This window comes from Apostichopus japonicus, chromosome 5, assembly GCF_037975245.1.
Source record: "Apostichopus japonicus isolate 1M-3 chromosome 5, ASM3797524v1, whole genome shotgun sequence".
In the NCBI taxonomy this organism is placed as follows: Eukaryota; Metazoa; Echinodermata; class Holothuroidea; order Aspidochirotida; family Stichopodidae; genus Apostichopus; species Apostichopus japonicus.
In genome coordinates this window covers 23,424,638-23,442,806 of record NC_092565.1, presented here as the reverse complement: position 1 = coordinate 23,442,806, position 18,169 = coordinate 23,424,638, and the positions used below count along the sequence as shown (strand labels likewise).

The following is an 18,169-nucleotide window of genomic DNA, read 5'->3' as shown; positions in this document are numbered from 1 at the left end:
CAAGGTTAACCTTCCATTGTGTACAAAGCGCTATTTCTGATGATGGATATCAACGTACAAGAGAAGGACATTCTTATAAAAATAACCTATCGACTTCTTAAAAATAGGAAATTTAACGTTTGAAACTTCTATAATGTGGTACAAATGTAACATAAACATATTTTACCATAAGTATCATCCTAATTCTGAGGAACAGGCACACATTAACATTGCATGAATATCAATATTCAGCTTAACGAAAACGATCGTAGGACTCCATTTCTCGTCAAGTAATTTCTGCAATACAGAAAATAGTCGAATAGTCATCAAAACCACGGCCGCAACTCGTGGTGAAAATTGAATACGTATCTTCCGTTTTGTACCTTAAAATTTCCGAAGCATTGGATCATCTGTGCATTCCGTACCACGAATTCTAATATCTGAATGTTTTTTTAGTATTTAATAACAAAAAACCCTCCCTTTTTAATAACAGCAACAACTTAACAGCAACAACAACTTTTCAACAAAATGAGACTTTTGAACAAAAACGGTTCTTTTGAATCGGCAACAACTGATTTTTTTCTCGGTTCACCAAAACTGGATGAGGGCACGTGCCTTTTATACCGACGCCTGTGGTAAAGAAGTATGCTGAGAAAGGAAGTAAAAGAAAAATATGCAGATACAGTATGGCCTCAATAACACAGATTGTTCCATATTTGTTTCCCTCTAGAATACCAACGACTTATAAATCGCCCTATCTAGCATACAACAAGGTTTTTTTCCTTTCTTAACTTACGAATATTTTCTTCGTGTTTGCAAACCCATATTCCGTAATAGCCCCATGACGACCCTGAAATCATGGTTCGTCTGCATCGCGAGCACACTGTGGCAAAATCACTTCCGTTGCCCGAACACAGAACTAAATTTCCGTGGACCCTAACCATAAATAGATCATTCAGAAAACTTTCACAACTGGGGGCGCTATTAAACCAAAACACACAGAGCCGTATACAGAGAGAGAGAGAGAGGTGGAGAGAGAAAAAAATGCGGTCAAGATCGATCACTGGTAAGATTATTGTAGTTGTTGTATCACTAATGACGTAATTGGATGACGAACTGTCTTAAAGACCGTCTGCAATTTTAAAAGTGTTAGCTCTTTCATCTTCACATGTAGGCTTTTATCATTTCCGCCTATTTGTGCTTAAATTGTTCCTTATTGTGCTAAATGATACGTAGCACAGATCTCCCTTTAAACAGCTCGTAGCTGTAGTATGTTTTTGCCACGGAAATACCAGCAGGATTATCAAACTTTAAGTGTCATAGGTTCACGAATATGTTAGGGAATTGAATCAGTGTACTTTGTTTCATGGTTGGATAAACAAGGTCACCCATGCAGTATGATACATTCCTGTACGTATCGAAGCGCGGAAGTTACATACACGTAAGATTGAACATTGTGTGAGGTATAGTTGAAAGAAACTGTGAGCGATGCGGTAGCCTATGCTATAGTAAACCCTCAGTTATATAATATATGCGGTACATGAAAATACTTCCAACGCGTGTGATCAATATAAACTGATTATACCTGTAGTTTAGCTGGTTATATTGGTTTGTGTAAACTTATTACTTGATAAGTTCACAACAGAGATGTTATCACGATTTTATTGACATAAACCGAGTATGGAAGTTTAACAGCTGACTGCAAGCAAACTATACAGTACTAATAACACTGTACATGCGTGCGTGGTGGTAGCGTATATGATACCGTGCTACGACCGTCTGTACTGTGAACATATGCAAGTTTGTCCACGTCGAGTTGTACGAAGGTATAGAAGCCTGCAAAAATGGCGGTCCGTCTTGTGGTGGCCTTTTTATTTCTTATAGCTGCAATAGTGGTCTTAGGAGGAGACGTAGCTGAAGATGGGGTGTGCACCAAAGACGAGCCTGGGTGCGAGACCGTTGAAACCGATAGCTCGGCGGTGAGTATGTTCATTTCTAATGTTAGACAATGCAGATAATATGGTAGAACATGTGGTTGTAGCCTGAAAAAGACGCAATATGCCTACGTGCTCACAGAAACCTTTTGAAAATTAATCAAAGGCAACGGGCATACACTATACATCTCTTTAGTAACCTTAACTTCATTAACCTAGGAAATCCAACGTGATCTCGGAAGTTACGTCAAGTAGTCAGCTGTTACCGATTGACAGCTCCTAGTTTCAAACAACTTCTTCGTTTAGTTTCAGTTCGTTCTCAGGTTAGTATACACCCCGGGCAAGTTGATGTTTAAAGCTATATGCGTACCTATAGTACCGAAAACTGCAACCATGCATGCAGGCTGTTTAGCTTGTATCGAACTCGGACGTTTTATACTGGTCCCAACTTAGGTAAACTTTCAAGGGCCGGAAGACCTGGGTCTATCAGTTTGAGCTCCCATGGTTTTATGCTTCCATCCCAAGTGATACCGCAGTGACTTATCGAGCGCCCTATACACGGAGCTGCATTCCTGATCACAACATATAACCAAGTGTTCTGAAATATTATTGTTCTGAACCTCTGACTCCAGGCTCCCGTAATTTTATTAAGAAATATTGATAGGTGTTTACATGAGTGAGGCCCTAAACCACTTGCTGCTGGCAATAGCATGTTTGCTGAAGTTTGAAGATGAAGGAACATCATCTGACCTTTTTGCCGTTTTTTTGGAGGCAATACTAATAACCTTTATTGTAAGACCAGGGAGTTGTTATGGAACATTCACATGGAGCTAGTAGTATTGGTCTGTGATTTCAATAGCCCCCAAATCACTGGTATGCTTGGTATTGTATTTACGAGTATTTCTCTCTTCTTCATTCTTGTTTTCTCATCTCTGTTTTCAGGGACAATCTGTAGGCTATAGAGAGCATTTGGGTGTCACCGTGAAAGCTCATTTCGCGATGGCTTGCTTCTGGGGTGTAGAGGCAACGTTTGGTTGTCAGCCTGGTGTCGTGAGAGTGAGGGCGGGCTACATGGGCGGTGAAAAAGAAGGACCTACATATAAAGATTTGTAAGTTCAAGTTTTCAATTGAATAAGTAAAACAATTTCATATATCTCAGTTAAGAACCGACGAGGCGATATTGGATCTGATGTATCTATAGTTGAAAATATCCAAGCCATGACAATTCAATGTTAACATACATGAGAATGGTTGCATTTAGCACTCTGCACCAGGGTCTTAGCCAGAAATTTCAAATAGGGTGTCTCATCTGTTACTGAGTGCTCAGGACTCAGGAGACTATCCATCTGGCGCCGAAGGCGCCTGCGCGAGCGCGAAGCGCGAAGCCTATAACGGGTGGGGTCCAGGGGCCCGCCTTAGGGCCCCTGGAAGCCCAGCCCCTATCAATGGTTTATTTGACACAATTGGGGTTAAAAGTATGCTTAGAAAGCTGTGAAAACACCTAAGCCATCATGATTTTTGGGGGGAATTCAAACATAAAAAGTGCTATAAAACACTATAGGTGCAAAAGTGCACCATGAAAACAGCTTATAGTAATTGATATATTACAATTATATATAGCCTACTGTGTATCTAATAAGTATATGCCTTTATTCTGTTCATGTCATCCATACAGGGATGAGCCTGGGGTAAAAAAAAATCACTGAACTTTGTAGGTGATACTATACTAACGCCGTTGGCGTCAGTCAGCTTGCAGCGCGACACAGTTATAGGTGGGGTCCATGGGCATGCCTTAGGGCCTGTGGTATGGTCCATGGGCAACGCCCAGGTTGGGGTACAGGGGTCCAAGCCCCCAGAAGCTCTGAGAAATTCGAGGTTTAAAGACAACATTTTGGTGCCTATTTTATAAAGATTTTTAAATTGATTAAAACACTCAAAAGCAAAGTTTCACGCCAAAATATGCACACTGAAGCCACATGCCTAGCCTGTCGTTTTCACCCTACTTGATTCTTTCAATCATGGCGACCCATACTTAAAATGTTACTGTTCATAAAATGTACACAATGGTCTGTTTTAATCTGGAATAATATTCAGCAGCTACAGCACTACACTTCTCCTCAATTGTCACTTCTCTAATGATACTAAAAATTTTGAAAATCATGGGAAATTTATGAAAATATCGTTGCAATAATGTTGGAAACGTTATGAGCTCCAGTTTGCGTATGCTACAGTGTGTTAGGATAATAGTTTTTGCCCCTGCAGGTTGGATATGCATCGATTCGGTAATGAAAAACATGCGAATGACGGATCAAATGATACAGTAACGCTGTTGTTAGAAATTAACGGAAATTGAGAGATGTAAATTTCGGAGGTAGAAAAGAAATCAAGGAAATCCACGAAAAAAGCTCATGTCTTCATATATTACCATGGTAAAAATCATACTCAACCCTTTTTCATTCCCCATTGAATGCGGTCACCAGGAGGAAATTCTGTGGCGACTATATCTATATTTTTTTCCAAATTCTGGTGGCCCAGAATGAAAATGTGATTGCCACTTCGATATGCTAAATATTAGTACAAAAAAAAAGGCCTATAGGCTCAACATCGAGTAGCACTACTGTCACGGTACTGGCTACTAACGTTGAACTTTGAAGCTAGTAGCTAGTACTGATGTCAGTGGCTCGTAGTACATTTTGATTTTAAAATAATAGGCTAATTTTTATCATTTTCTAACAAAATGGGTACGGTGAAAAATATCTTAGCCTACTTTATGTTTTCATGTTCAAATACGTAGGTGTAAGATAAGGTAAAACCTTCCTCAATAATTTCTATTTGCTTTTGTTTCTTTCAATAACTTGTTAGTACTGTACTTCATATAATTAACATTACTACTAGCCCACACTGCCGCCGCTGATTATGCTTGCTCTCCACGTCTATTGGATCAGACCTATAAATATCCAATTTAGCTCTTAAACAGTTACTACTAGTACTACTATCTTATATGCAGGCCCAGGGTTCGCATTAGCCACTAGATTGCGCGATTCGCGCAATTTGATCGCATTTGGAATAAACGATTAGAAAAAAGCCACTTGCGCTGATCAGTGGCGGCGGAACCGGGGGGGCTTGGGGGGGCTCAGCCCCCCCCCCCAATGAAAAAGTTGAGGGGGCAAATGCATGATAAGCCCCCCCAATATTTACCAAGGCTCCGAAACGTGCATCTGCTCATTTTTCAATGCATACTTGTTGATCTGTCCGATGCACACGTATACTATATAGGTGTAATAATTTTAGTAAATGCTGGGGGTACATGCATTCGTCACAGTGCTTGGTTCATAGAAATTTGTTGGCAACTGCACATGGTTTTGGAATTACCCCATTTGTTGACATTAAGAAATGCTTTCTGTTATTTCTTAAGACATTTATTTAATTATTGCATTTAATTGCAAGTAGTAATTTATACTACACTCAAAAACGTCTTTGCGAGTACACTACGAGTAATAGCCACCCTCTTAAAACACCATCGAATATACAAATTACAATGTTTTTACAGATTTTTACGTGCAATCTGAAAAAAATTGCAGGCTTGAGACCCATATTTTAGGGCTAGGTATTCGCAGCATAAAACACTCGGGAAGTGCCGTTTCCGGCCATCTGGACGTTTGAAAAACCCAAAATTTTCTTGTACGCTCCGCGCCAACCGATGGTGGCGCTCCGCTTAGATAGTCTCCAGAGCCTTATAAACAGAGGCTCTGATAGTCTCCACACATTAGCCCCCCCAATAATTTTCCCGTTCCGCCGCGCCTGGCGCTGATTATTGTTTTGTTATCCCGTCTATAACCCATAAACATCTCGTAAAATTCCTTGTCAACCTCTCCTTCTATGAAATAAACGATTGAATCAATCATTTCTTCCACATGGTAGCCTAACACCACACTAAGTCAATGGAAATCTAGCTAAGCCTAACCATCTGTTTCTTCGCTGAATTTGTGACGCAGTTATAAGATATCCATGGAATACTTTCATTATTGCTGTTACGTTCGACAACTTCGACCACATGGTTGCCTAACATCACACTAAGTCAATGGGGGTAATCTAGCCTAGCCGTCTGTTGATTAGCTGAAATTGTGACGCAGTTATAAGATATCAATGGAATACTTTCGTTATTGCTGTTATCTTCGACCACACTAACTTGGTCAATGGGAAATCTGCCTAACCATCGGTTTGCAAAAAAAAATCACACTCTGCGTAGGATTCGGGTAATAAATTAGGAACTGGGTAGTAACGCGTCGGGCGGGTACCTTCATTATTTTTGTAAAGTATTGGTGAAATTTTCAGTTGCAAAACCGATCGCCACAGTATTATAGGTCTGGCGACTATCGTTAATTTTTCCAGAAATTATCATCCCCAGCCGAGAATGGTCATCGCCAATGCGACCGTAATGAAAAAAGGGGTTGATATTCATACCAACTGCGAAGCAAGATGGCTTGTGTTGCATACAACCTATTGTATTGCCTTGACAAATGATTTTTCGAACCCGCGCAATATCACATTAATATAAATTAATCGGAAATTTCGCGGCATTTTGAAACTAGACAGACTGCATGGTCGTTAGTACGACGCAAAACTTTTCCCTCCTGCCTTTTCAGGTATATAAGGAAAACATCGCAGGAGCTGTCAATATTAGCTCACTCTTTCCACAGTACCGTGATAAACAACACCTAGCTTGGAAAGAATAAATACAAATACACGGGTGTGCGAAAATGATCACGCGACGAAACGATTTTTTTTAGCTAGCTAGGTGGTTGGCTATTGAGTGTAGGTTTTCATATTGTGTTGTTGACTGGACTGTATTCCCAAGCTGTGTTAACGAAAGGATCGACTGTCAGGTTTTTTTCAGTGATTATTTCACAGTGTTGTGTCATCGTTTTAAACGTGCGGCGCCCGTTGACTGAGCAGTACATACAAATATCTAATAGTTACAGAGCCATTTAATGGCGTCTCAAAAGCCGTCCCACTCAAATTCGGCCGTCTTTCATTTCGATCTAGCCGTCTCAAAGACGGCGAGACGCATTGCTAGCTAAGACCCTGCTCTGCACCCATCCTATCCCCATCTCATCACCTCCTCCACAAAGTTGTCAAAATCGCTAAGGGAGACACACACCCAACCATGGCATAATTGATCTGAGAGATAGAGATTACTGTCATGAACAAGTGCCTCAGAAAAATATATTCCATGTGGGACATATACCACAGATTTTATATTTCTTGACTCACAGGGTTGAAGACTTGATCAAGTATAAATATGACATCATCGAGCCACACTGCTTCCTTTTTATCGTGTTCTTGTTTATTTTCTGTAATGGAGTTGAGTTTTGAAAATTCTTAATCTTAAATACTGAAGTTGTTAACATGACCTATTGATGTCATTGGTTTCACCATCAACACTGTTAATACTTTACCTTGAAATTATGTAAATGAAAGCAAAGAGAAATTAAATGGTTTGAGATGCTAGTGACAATATCATATCACATATTTACAAAATAACAACTGTCAGACACGACTATTAAACCACGATATCTCCCAAACGGAGCACGAGATTCAGAGAAACAGTTGTTCTTCACAAAGGACTCTCTCAGTTCAGCTAAAGATGATGGTTAGGTTTGTGTTCCCTTTAATGATAAAAGTGGTAATAATCAAAAGAAACAATGCTTGTCAAGCAGTTATTCTATAGTGGGGACCAGGTATTCTTATTGCCCGTGTAATGTATGCAAAGTAAGTTTAACCAGTACAACATTATCCAGTGATGTAGAATAAATATCGCTAGTATACAAGTTGAAGGCAGTGGCGTCGCCAAGGGGGGGGGGCCAGGGGGGCACGTGCCCCCCTGGAAAACCTAGTGCCCCCCGAGTGCCCCCCCCCCCATCTGAGATTTGGGTTGGTAAAAAAATATATATATATTTTTTTATATTCAACTCCCATCATCTGAGTTGGTTTTTCATAAGGACAAAGAAGCACAGTAATTCGTATTTTCTTCAAATGAGCTGCGAAAAAATGAACAAGTTAATCCTTGAACGTCGGGTATCGAAGTCGTAACCCGCGCCATCACAACAGGTGTCGATATTTACATTGAATGTGTCAATGCTCACGCCAAACCAGCGGATATACAAGTCCGCTTCGCGAGCTACATGACTGTGAGAAGGGAGGATACTGCAATATGTTGCCTTGGTCTGAGGTTGACAGGTTAGGAGCTGACGAAATGTGAGAATGTGAGGGTCCGCAGGCACCATACTTGCCTATATTTGTGGACCCATATATTAACCCTGTTGTGTAGGGGGTGCAGAGGTCATTTGAGGTCAGATGCTTGTAGGAACAAATGGCGAATGTTCACACCTGCATACTGAGCCATACTCTATGTGTAATCAAACTTTGGATTGCATGGTGAGATCCCTGATAGGAGCCAATAACGATGCTGGAACCTGTTACTTCTTAATAGATAATGGGCGAAAACGAGAAGGACAAGAAAGGAGTCGGGGTCATGCACACATTAATTCAACAAATGCAGGTTCTATTGATAGGGTTAGGCATAATATCGACAGCATGTGGTTCATATCCTCTGCAAAATTCTGCGCCTTGTTAAAATCATTACCTCAAAAATAGCAATTTCTGGAGATATCTTTAGATCGAATTTAGCATCAAATGTGGCAGCATTTTGCATCTAGCCCATCCTCCGTATGCGAAAATTTTCCGAAGGGGAGGGGGGGGGGGTAGCAGTAGCGGCGGAACCGGGGGGCCCCTTACTACACTCAAAAACGTCTTTGAGAGTACACTACGAGTAATAGCTACTCTCTTAAAACACCATCAAATATACAAATTACAATGTTTTTACAGACTTTTACGTGCAATCTGAGAAATTGCAGGTTTGAGACCCATATTTTAGGGCTAGGTATTCGCAGCATAAAACACTCGGGAAGTGCCGTTTCCGGCCATCTGGGGGTTTGAAAAACTCAAAATTTTCTTGTACGCTCCGCGCCAACCGATGGTGGCGCTCCGCTTAGATAGTCTCTACACATTAGCACCCCCCCAATAATTTTCCCGTTCCGCCGCGCCTGGAGGGGCACCCCCTCCCCTTAGACCCCCCCTAGGACATTGATCCGTATCCACCTAAGTGCCCCCCATCAAATGCTGGTGCCCCCCCTGTGCCCCCCCAGACTGAAAAGTCTGGTGACGCCACTGGTTGAAGGTCGATGGTATACATGCAATAGGATACTTCAAATCAAATTTATATCTCTCTCCCTCCCTCTCTCCTCTCCTACTCCTCCCCCCTTCTCTTCCCCTCCCCCCTCCTCTCACCTCCTCCGACGTATCGGAATAGATACCGAAATAGTGGTGCATAAGAAAACATCAGTTAAAAGTACACAATTCCAGCCTTTTCTGTGTCGTAGAAAGTTAAGAAAACGTGAGGAAGCAGAAAACCGGCGGGTCTGGAGTTTGCCCAGAAAGAAGTTTGAGTTTTGTAGTTGCTATGGTGGACATATAAGTGGCACAGAAAATTTGACTATTTTATCTTTAAATGTCTACGTTTTCTAAATTATATGACTATCAGTGTTTCATCCAATTTTTTTGCTTTTCAATTTCTTATCCCGGTTTCGAAAAACAGAAGCGAAAATTAGACTTATTATGAGGTATATGAAACGCAACATTTGATTGGCTGACACTCCTTTTGTTAATACAAAGGATCCAACCGCAAAATAGATCATGACCGCGTGGGCTCCATGCCAGGTAGAAAGAAGTGAAGTGTACAACGTATCCCCCCCACACACTTTTCCAAGTGTGTGTGTGGGGGGGGGGGGAACCTGCACACTCTGCCGCATATTACTATGCCTGTTTTGAGAAAACTGATGTCTGCAGATAATTTTATGTGCCCCAAAACAGTCAAGCCCTTTCCCTGGATCCGCCACCTGACAAGAAATGTATGTCAGAGGATTGCATTGGAAATATATGTCACGTGATCTTCCACCTGATAAATGTATACCGTCTACGTTAGATACGACGTCACACCCATGTGTCGGTATCTGTGACGTCAACTGGACATTGGGTAATATTAACATATGCTTAGTATGCATTTGAATTTCTGCAGCCTATGTATGACTGTTTTGTCATTCTTTGATTGTTTCTTCAGAGGTGATCACACCGAGACGGTCGAAGTTGAATACGATCCGTATAAAACTAAATTTTCAAGTCTTTTGGAAGTCTTTTGGAAATATCACGACTACACAGCTGCATATAAAACACAATATATGTCCGCCATCTTCTACCATGACGACGAACAGAAAGACTTGGCAGAGAAAGGAAAGAAAGAAAGAGAAGAAAACGGAGAGAAAGTAGAAACCAAAATATTACCGGCAAAAATATTCTATAAAGCGGAAGAGTGAGTTTTGATTTATTGCTTTTACATTACGTTCTGTCACCCCCTCATTCCCCCCCCCCCCACAACCCCAAGAAAGGACTATGAATATGAAACAATAAGGGAGAACTAATAAGGGTACCACGAGCATGGTCTTACCCCGTAGGACCCATAGGGGTTCGAACCGGCAAATACTTGTTCTGCTCTTTCTGGTCTAAGCCAACTGTTCGTGTGGGTTGAGAAACAATGGCCTAAGGCAAATATAAGCAGGCTCCCTGTTGGATCTGCCATCGTTGTATTGAAAGTGCGGTGATTTTAATGGCTTTAGAAGCGACATAAGAGACAACATTTCTACGAGGGAATGGTGTAACGAACTCGTGTGTATTTACAACGTTAATGAGCATGACAAAAACACGTGACTTGGGAGCACACAACTAACACCCCCACTTGCTCCCATAATAATAAACATCTTGTATGAAAATTACTTTAAAGCAATATGCATATTGTAACTTCTTGTGTTCAAATGTTAAATACATCAGTTACCAAACAGGAATCGCTTGAACTTGTTGATCTTTGATTTTGTTGCTGGTTTTGTAAAATTATCTGCAACCATATCCTCTGTTGGGCAATATGTAATGTTAACCTTACCCTCATTGACCATTGTACGAATAAAATGGTACTTGACATCAATGTGTTTTGATCTTTGTCGGTGAACAGGATCTTTACTTAATGAAATAGCACCCTGGTTATCTTCAAGAATATTAGTACAGTGATATATTTTCTTGTCCATACCATTCAACAACTGAGTTAAGTACAAACTTTCTTGTGTTGTAGCTGCCAATGCCATGTATTCAGCCTCACAAGTGGATAATGCAACTGTGGGTTGCTTCTTAGATTTCCATGAAACGAGTGGACCATCCCCAGTCAAACTAAAACAATAACCAGTTGTACTTCTTCTGTCCTCCACTGAAGATGCCCAATCTGAATCACTGTAAGCAAGTAACCTTAAGGGTTGACTTGATTTCTTGAAGCATAATTTGTGATCAATTGTACCTTTTAGATACCTAAGAACATGTTTGGCAGTATTCATGTTCTCTGCTTTAGGTTCTGACAAATGCTGTGACAATCTACTTACCACCCAACTTAGGTCTGGTCTAGTGCATGTCATGGCATAAATCAAACTACCAACTATTTCACGGTAATTCTTTGGATCAACAGCTTCACTACTGTTATATTCCAATTTCTGTTCACATGGAGTGGATCTGGGCTTACAGTTTACCATTCCAAATCTTTCTAGCATTTTGCTGATATATTTGTCCTGGCTCATCTTGATTTCTCCCTCTTTTTGCTCAAAATGGATTCCAAGAAAATATGATATCTTACCCAAATCTTTCATTCTAAATTTCTTCTGCATAACTTCCTTGAACTGATTTAGCAAGTGTGTGTCACTAGCTGCCATAATCAGATCATCAACCCAAATAATGACTATGATCATGTCATTTTTAATCTGCTTCTTGTAGACACAATGATCTGATGAATTTTGAACAAAATCATTTTCAACAAGGTACTCATGTAATACTTTATTCCAATTTCTACCTGACTGTTTCAACCCATACAGTGATTTCTTTAACTTATAAACCAACTTTTCTCCTGTGTCTGATAAAACTTCAAAGCCTTCTGGTTGCTCTAAATAGATTTCTTCAGCAATAGGAGCATGCAGGTAAGCAGTTTTGACATCCATCTGATGAACAATCAGATCATTTTGCACCACCAGTTGCATTAAAATCCTAATTGATGTGATATTAGCTGTCGGGGCAAATGTTTCTTTGTAATCTATCCCCTTCACTTGATTGTAACCCTTGGCGACATATCTTGCCTTAAATCTTCTTGTACCTTCAAAATCCTCTTTAATTGCATACACCCATTTTCCCCCTACTGGATGTTTACCTTCAGGTAAAGTTGTTATCTCAAATGTATCATTCTCCCTTAATGAATTTAGCTCTTCTTCCATGGCATTTTTCCATGTTGATATATAAGGTGAATTTACCGCTTCCTTGTACGTTTGGGGAATTCCACATACTTTATAACAGTAATCAATACCAGTCATAATAGAATCTCCATCTTCAACATGTGATACATACTCATCTAAGTATTTGGGAGATTTTCTCTCCCTCTTGGGGTAGTAACGTCCTTGACTTACATCACCCTTACTTCTTTCACTGTGGTTTTCCTCTGAACCACTTTCCTTTAAACTTTCTCTTGTTATTTCTCTTTGAGACACATTTGTCTTACTTCCATTATTGTTTTCAGGAACATGAGCATCACCACTAGACTCCCCACATGTGTATTGTTGAGGAAACAACTCAACTTCATCATCCAATACATCAGTTTGGGTTTGTTTCTCAATACCTCTTTTCTTACAGAACTTGACCAGCCTGTTTTTAGACACCTTTCCACTGTTTGCATGATACACTAGGTATGCAGGACTGTTCTTGTCATACCCAACAAAAATTCCTTTCTCACACCTAGAATCTAGTTTCTTTGGGTCGTGCTTATACGCATAACACTCTGATCCAAATATCCCCATTTTGGATAGATCAGGTTGGTTCCCTGTTAACATGTGATGAGGGGTTTGCTTAATGCGGTTGTTGAAACATCTGTTTCTAATATGGGCAGCTGTTTGGACTGCGTATGTCCACAAGAACTTGGGCAAACCCTTGTCTATCAATAGACACCTCCCCATTTCAAAAAGAGTTCTCCACTGCCTTTCAGCGGTACCATTTTGGTGGGGAGAGTACGGTGAAGAGGTTTCATGTCTTATGCCCATTTTCCTTAGTACTGACTCAAAAGCATTCCCTGTGAATTCTGAACCATTGTCAGACCTGATACACTTTACTTTGCCATAAGGTGCACAATCTGCCAAAAACTTTTCCAATACTAATGCAGTGTCACCCTTGTTTCTAATGAAATAAACAAATATGGCTCCTGAATAATCATCGGTGAATGTTGCTGCATATTTGAACCCATCCTTAGCTACAGGGTTAATAGGTCCTGCTAGGTCTGTGTGAACCAACTCTAGGGGTGTGGTGGCCTTAGCATCTAGTTTTCTACTCCTACTGTTTACAAATTTTCCTTGAGTGCATGTGTCACAATCAAATGTTGACTTATCAACTTCACCTTTAATTTTCATACCTTTGACTACATCTTGTAATTTAAGAATATCTTCAAAATTACAGTGTCCTAAAATTTCATGCCATGTATGAACATCATATACAGCGTTAACTCTGTCACCTACTATTTCTTCGTCCACAACGTTCAGGTAGTACAATCTTCCTTGTTCTCTAATGTTGAACGTAGTACCATCTTTGTGGGTAAGTATGTTGCATCCTCGCTTGAAGGTCACTGTGGCTCCATTGTTGGTGGCAGCTTTAACAGAAAACATGTCCTGTGGGTAGGAAGGGATATACAGTGCCGCTTCCAGCATAGATTCTACATTCTTGCCTTCTGTACTTAGCAAGGTAACTTGGGCGTTTCCACGTTTTAGCGCTACATTATTTTCTCTTGTCCCATCAGCTAGCTCCATGTAGTGGTTTTCTGGATGGAATGTATTGTCAAAAGAAACAAATTTTGATAGATCTGTGATTATATGTGATGTAGCTCCACAGTCTACCATTAAGGTTCCTGGCCCTCCTCTTTGACGTATGTTGCTTGTATTGTTGCCAGCCTTGAATGAGAATGTGTGATCTTCTTCTCTAGTTTCGGTCTGTTCCGCTGTTTGCTTTGCCTTGTCCTTGCGATTATGTCTTCTGCAAGTTTCATCACTGTGTGTGGAACTGTTATGGTAATTACACCATCTTGGCAATTTGGTTTGAGACTTGTTACTTGTTTGAAGCTTATACGGGCACAATCTAGCAATATGTCCCTCATTTCCACACTGATAACATGTAAGTCTCCCTTTAATTTTTCTACTTCCAGTGGGTACTGTACCTGTACTTCCTGCCTTCATGACGTTGTCAGATTTGTCATGCGACTCGACTCGGAATTTCTCAGTCTCCTCAAAACTTCTCAATTTGCTTTTGAATTTGGTAAAAGTAATCTCATCATTGCTCTGTGTGATGTGAATAGCAAAGGGTTTGAAAGAGTCTGGCAATCCTTTTAAAATCATTGCTATCAATAACCCATCACTTAGGGTCTCTTTTGCATTACGTAGGGCTGTAATGGCTTTTTCTGCCCTAATTATGTAATCAGTAATGCTCTCGTTTGGTCCTTTCTTGAGAGAGGTTAGCTCAGTGTACAGCGTAATGATACGGGGCTTTCCCTGGTTCGAGTAATGTTCTCTCAGTATCTTTAGGGCTTTCCTTCCATCATCGGCAGCATCTCTCATTACCAACGACAGGCTTTTATCATCTAAAAACTGTATCAGTTCAGCATAGCATTCTTCGTTCTTACCTACGACATCATTAACGTTAGGCTGTCCACTGCCAGCCTCACCTTCGGGCGGTACGTTTAGACCTAGTATGGTATCTTTCAGTTTCATCATACGTAGATGTCCGAGAAATTTCGTTTCCCACAATTCGTATTCATTTTCGTCCCCGTTGAAGCAAAGTCTCTGCCATCGACTTCCTGGATCACGCCTGGGCCCATAACCTGTTGGATCTGCCATCGTTGTATTGAAAGTGCGGTGATTTTAATGGCTTTAGAAGCGACATAAGAGACAACATTTCTACGAGGGAATGGTGTAACGAACTCGTGTGTATTTACAACGTTAATGAGCATGACAAAAACACGTGACTTGGGAGCACACAACTAACACTCCCTCCCCCATTCCCTGTCACCGAACAATCTACAATGAAATTATAGATATATTGATGTTTATATTTGAAGCAAACACAGTCTACTATACCATTTAAGGGGTCCGGTGGGGATGGGGTGTAGGTTGGGCATTAAGAAGCAATGATGTAGGCAAAGATAACGGTTACTCACCTTTCCACTCCTCTGCCCTTCAACATCGAAAACCTTTATGGAAGCAACTGCTTGGGCGTTTCCCCCACACCCCCTCCACCTTTTAAATGTTTTCCTATTTTCGTGAAAAGTTAAATAGATATGTCGTTTGAATATATTTTATTTTAATGGCTCTCAAATTTGCTTTGCTTCTTCCGCAGTTATCATCAAAAGTACTTTCTACGCCAGCATAAGAAGTTAGTTTCAGAGCTCTTACTTTCAGACACGGACATGATGGATTCTTCCAGGACGTCTCGGCTTCTGTGTTATTTAGCTGGACCGGGAGAGGTTGAAGATTTTAATAAAGAGGCTTCAAGTCTGGGATTAACGGATGATCAAGCAGATTACGTCAGAGAACAAATGAAATCTAAAATATACGAAGGATGCGCACCTTGAAGCTAATTTTCTTGTCTATAATAATAATTAATTTCAAATTTTGATGTCTACAATAATATAGTTTACAAAAACATTTTTGTGATGGTACTGTATGACATTCTCAAATACTGAGTAATGAGTCGTAGAGGGTAAGTCGTTTCTTAACAAGGAGAAGCTGTGCAAAAATTATGTCTTAATTTGACAGCAATGAGAGGGTTCCGAATAAGAACTTTTGTCGTTGTCCCAAACAGGGCAAAGCCAGTGTACCGCATAACGACATATTTCAATTTTGTGTGGCTTGACATAATATCTAAAATGATTACTTGTTTGCTATTAATGATTCATTACGTATTACGTGGCTAAATCAGTCCATGCCATGTAATGACCTGTTGCCAAATTAATGTCCCTGTCGGCGTTCCATAAACATATCATTTTAGAGCCAGAACTTTTCATTTCTTTGCTACAATGAGAAGTTTGTTGTAAGTGGGTTTCTTTCAAGAGGGGAACGATGTACACCTTCATGACAAGCGGATTAACACACCGTTTAAATAAGGAAAAATGAAAGGCTTAGGGATTAAAAAGTTAATTTCCCCCAAAAAGTGCATTTGTTATTTTGGTTTATTTGACACATTCCCATCTTTCCGAGGCTTTACCGTTGCAAAGGGGTTTATATTAGGTGAGCGGGTGGGTTGAGAGGGTGGGGGAGAGGGAGTTGAGAGATGCTGGGAAGCACGTATAGCCGGATAGATGGTCTCATCCTATTGCCATGGGTTACAAAAATAATTCATTTCTGTGTTAAAACGTAAAAACGTAATGTTTTCTTCGAGTGGAACGAAATCTTTCCGTGCAGGAGACCACTGAAGAACCTTGCAGTTATGCCAGTTTGTATTACGTCATCATTAAACGGTCTATATGAAATACTCAGTCGTAATGAATTGTATTATAAGAGGAAGTAAACTACAGATGTGAATAAATGCAAAAGTCACATAGGCTAATCATAAATTCGGTAGTTCACTCATATTTAGTTGTCATAGCTTTGCAAAAACACTTCAGTTGTTATTAAAGAATTACCGGAACGGAAAACGAATTCTATTTTAGCTTTGGAGAAACCATTGTCCTGCAGTGACGAAACATAGCGGATGCAGAAGTCGACTCAACTATATACTACTAAAACAGTTTTCTAGCTTATTGCAAATGACGCGCCTTAAAAAAATTCTGCAACGGAATAACATGAAATGGTCGAGAGAGTCGTAAGAAGAACTAGAACGTCAATGGATTGAGGTTTCGATAATTTGAACTTTACAATGGAAATAATTATGTTTGCTCGTAATTATATAAATGCTTTCCTATTCTGGTTGAACGTTTAAAAGTTGTGGCCGTGTTCGCGAAATGTGCCAAGTGGTATAATCCATCTGACGTCACGTGTTTATAAGATGTCAGTATAGGTATATTTGAATAAATTTGAAAACAATTATATCCAAGCAAGGCCTACCTACAAGATTCAACACAGAGAAAGCACACACGAGAACGCCCTATCGAACGACCTTTGACCTCCAAACAAAATGAGAACGGGTGTTCAGTACTCAGCATATGGCATGATTCTCTAAGAACCGTATCGATTCAATTTTGTTTCTTTAAATTACTGGCGTTTACATTTTTTTCCTTCACATTTTGACCTCTGCGGTCATCTTCAAATGATCTATCACAGCTCCGCCAAAACAATAGGCTAATCTTCAGTATGGGCATGCGCATTACAAGTTATGTTAGATTCAATTAAGTTGCACTTACAGTGACCCCTCACACACACGGGAAAACATACAAACGTCACAATGCGTGCAATTGTATACGATTGTCGTCAAACAAATCGAGGCTACCGTAATTTGATTTGACCTTCGTTCTTTAAATGATTAATAAGTTCTTTGCCCTATTGAGGAACGTAAGTTAATGATCTTATCATTAATAATAAAGTTGAATGATTCAGCCATATTGTAACCGTTATATATATATATATATATATATATATATATATATATGGGTTTACTGTGGATGTATGTATGGTTTCCTTTTGAAATGCGACCGTACACTGACGGACGCAATAAGAGTAAATAACAGCCGTGTGTAAGCGGGAGCTACATGAATGAGGACATGACCTAAGACACAACAAGAGTGATTAGCAGCTGATGTATTAAGCGCTTTAATCTGGCTATACCTACCTGGTACTGTTTGTTGAAAATATAAGGAATGAAATGCGATGCGGTCTGTCGGTAAAGTCTTGCGATTTGTCGGGGAAAATTCTACCAATTCTCGGGGATTCGTGTTCTGTCTGGACAATTATAGACTTGTCGCGTGAACATTTTAACCATACTCGCATACCCTGTCCATCTGACCTAAGTGACGGCCCTGTCAGTGACACCAGTGAGTCGCGGACCATAAATTTCTTTGCTGTTGCAACGTATGTCACGTTGGATGTAAACAC

At 40.2% G+C, this 18,169-nt stretch overlaps 1 protein-coding gene across 1 annotated transcript; it reads left to right on the top strand.

Annotated features, from left to right (window-relative positions):
• The first annotated feature begins 1,338 nt into the window (after window positions 1-1,338).
• Window positions 1,339-16,695, top strand: LOC139968105 (peptide methionine sulfoxide reductase-like). The gene is made up of 4 exons (XM_071972471.1): window positions 1,339-1,958; window positions 2,856-3,022; window positions 10,093-10,341; window positions 15,480-16,695. The coding sequence occupies exons 1-4, from the start codon at window positions 1,824-1,826 to the stop codon at window positions 15,712-15,714; spliced, it is 786 nt and encodes a 261-aa protein (XP_071828572.1). The 5' UTR covers window positions 1,339-1,823; the 3' UTR covers window positions 15,715-16,695.
• The last annotated feature ends 1,474 nt before the right edge of the window (window positions 16,696-18,169 follow it).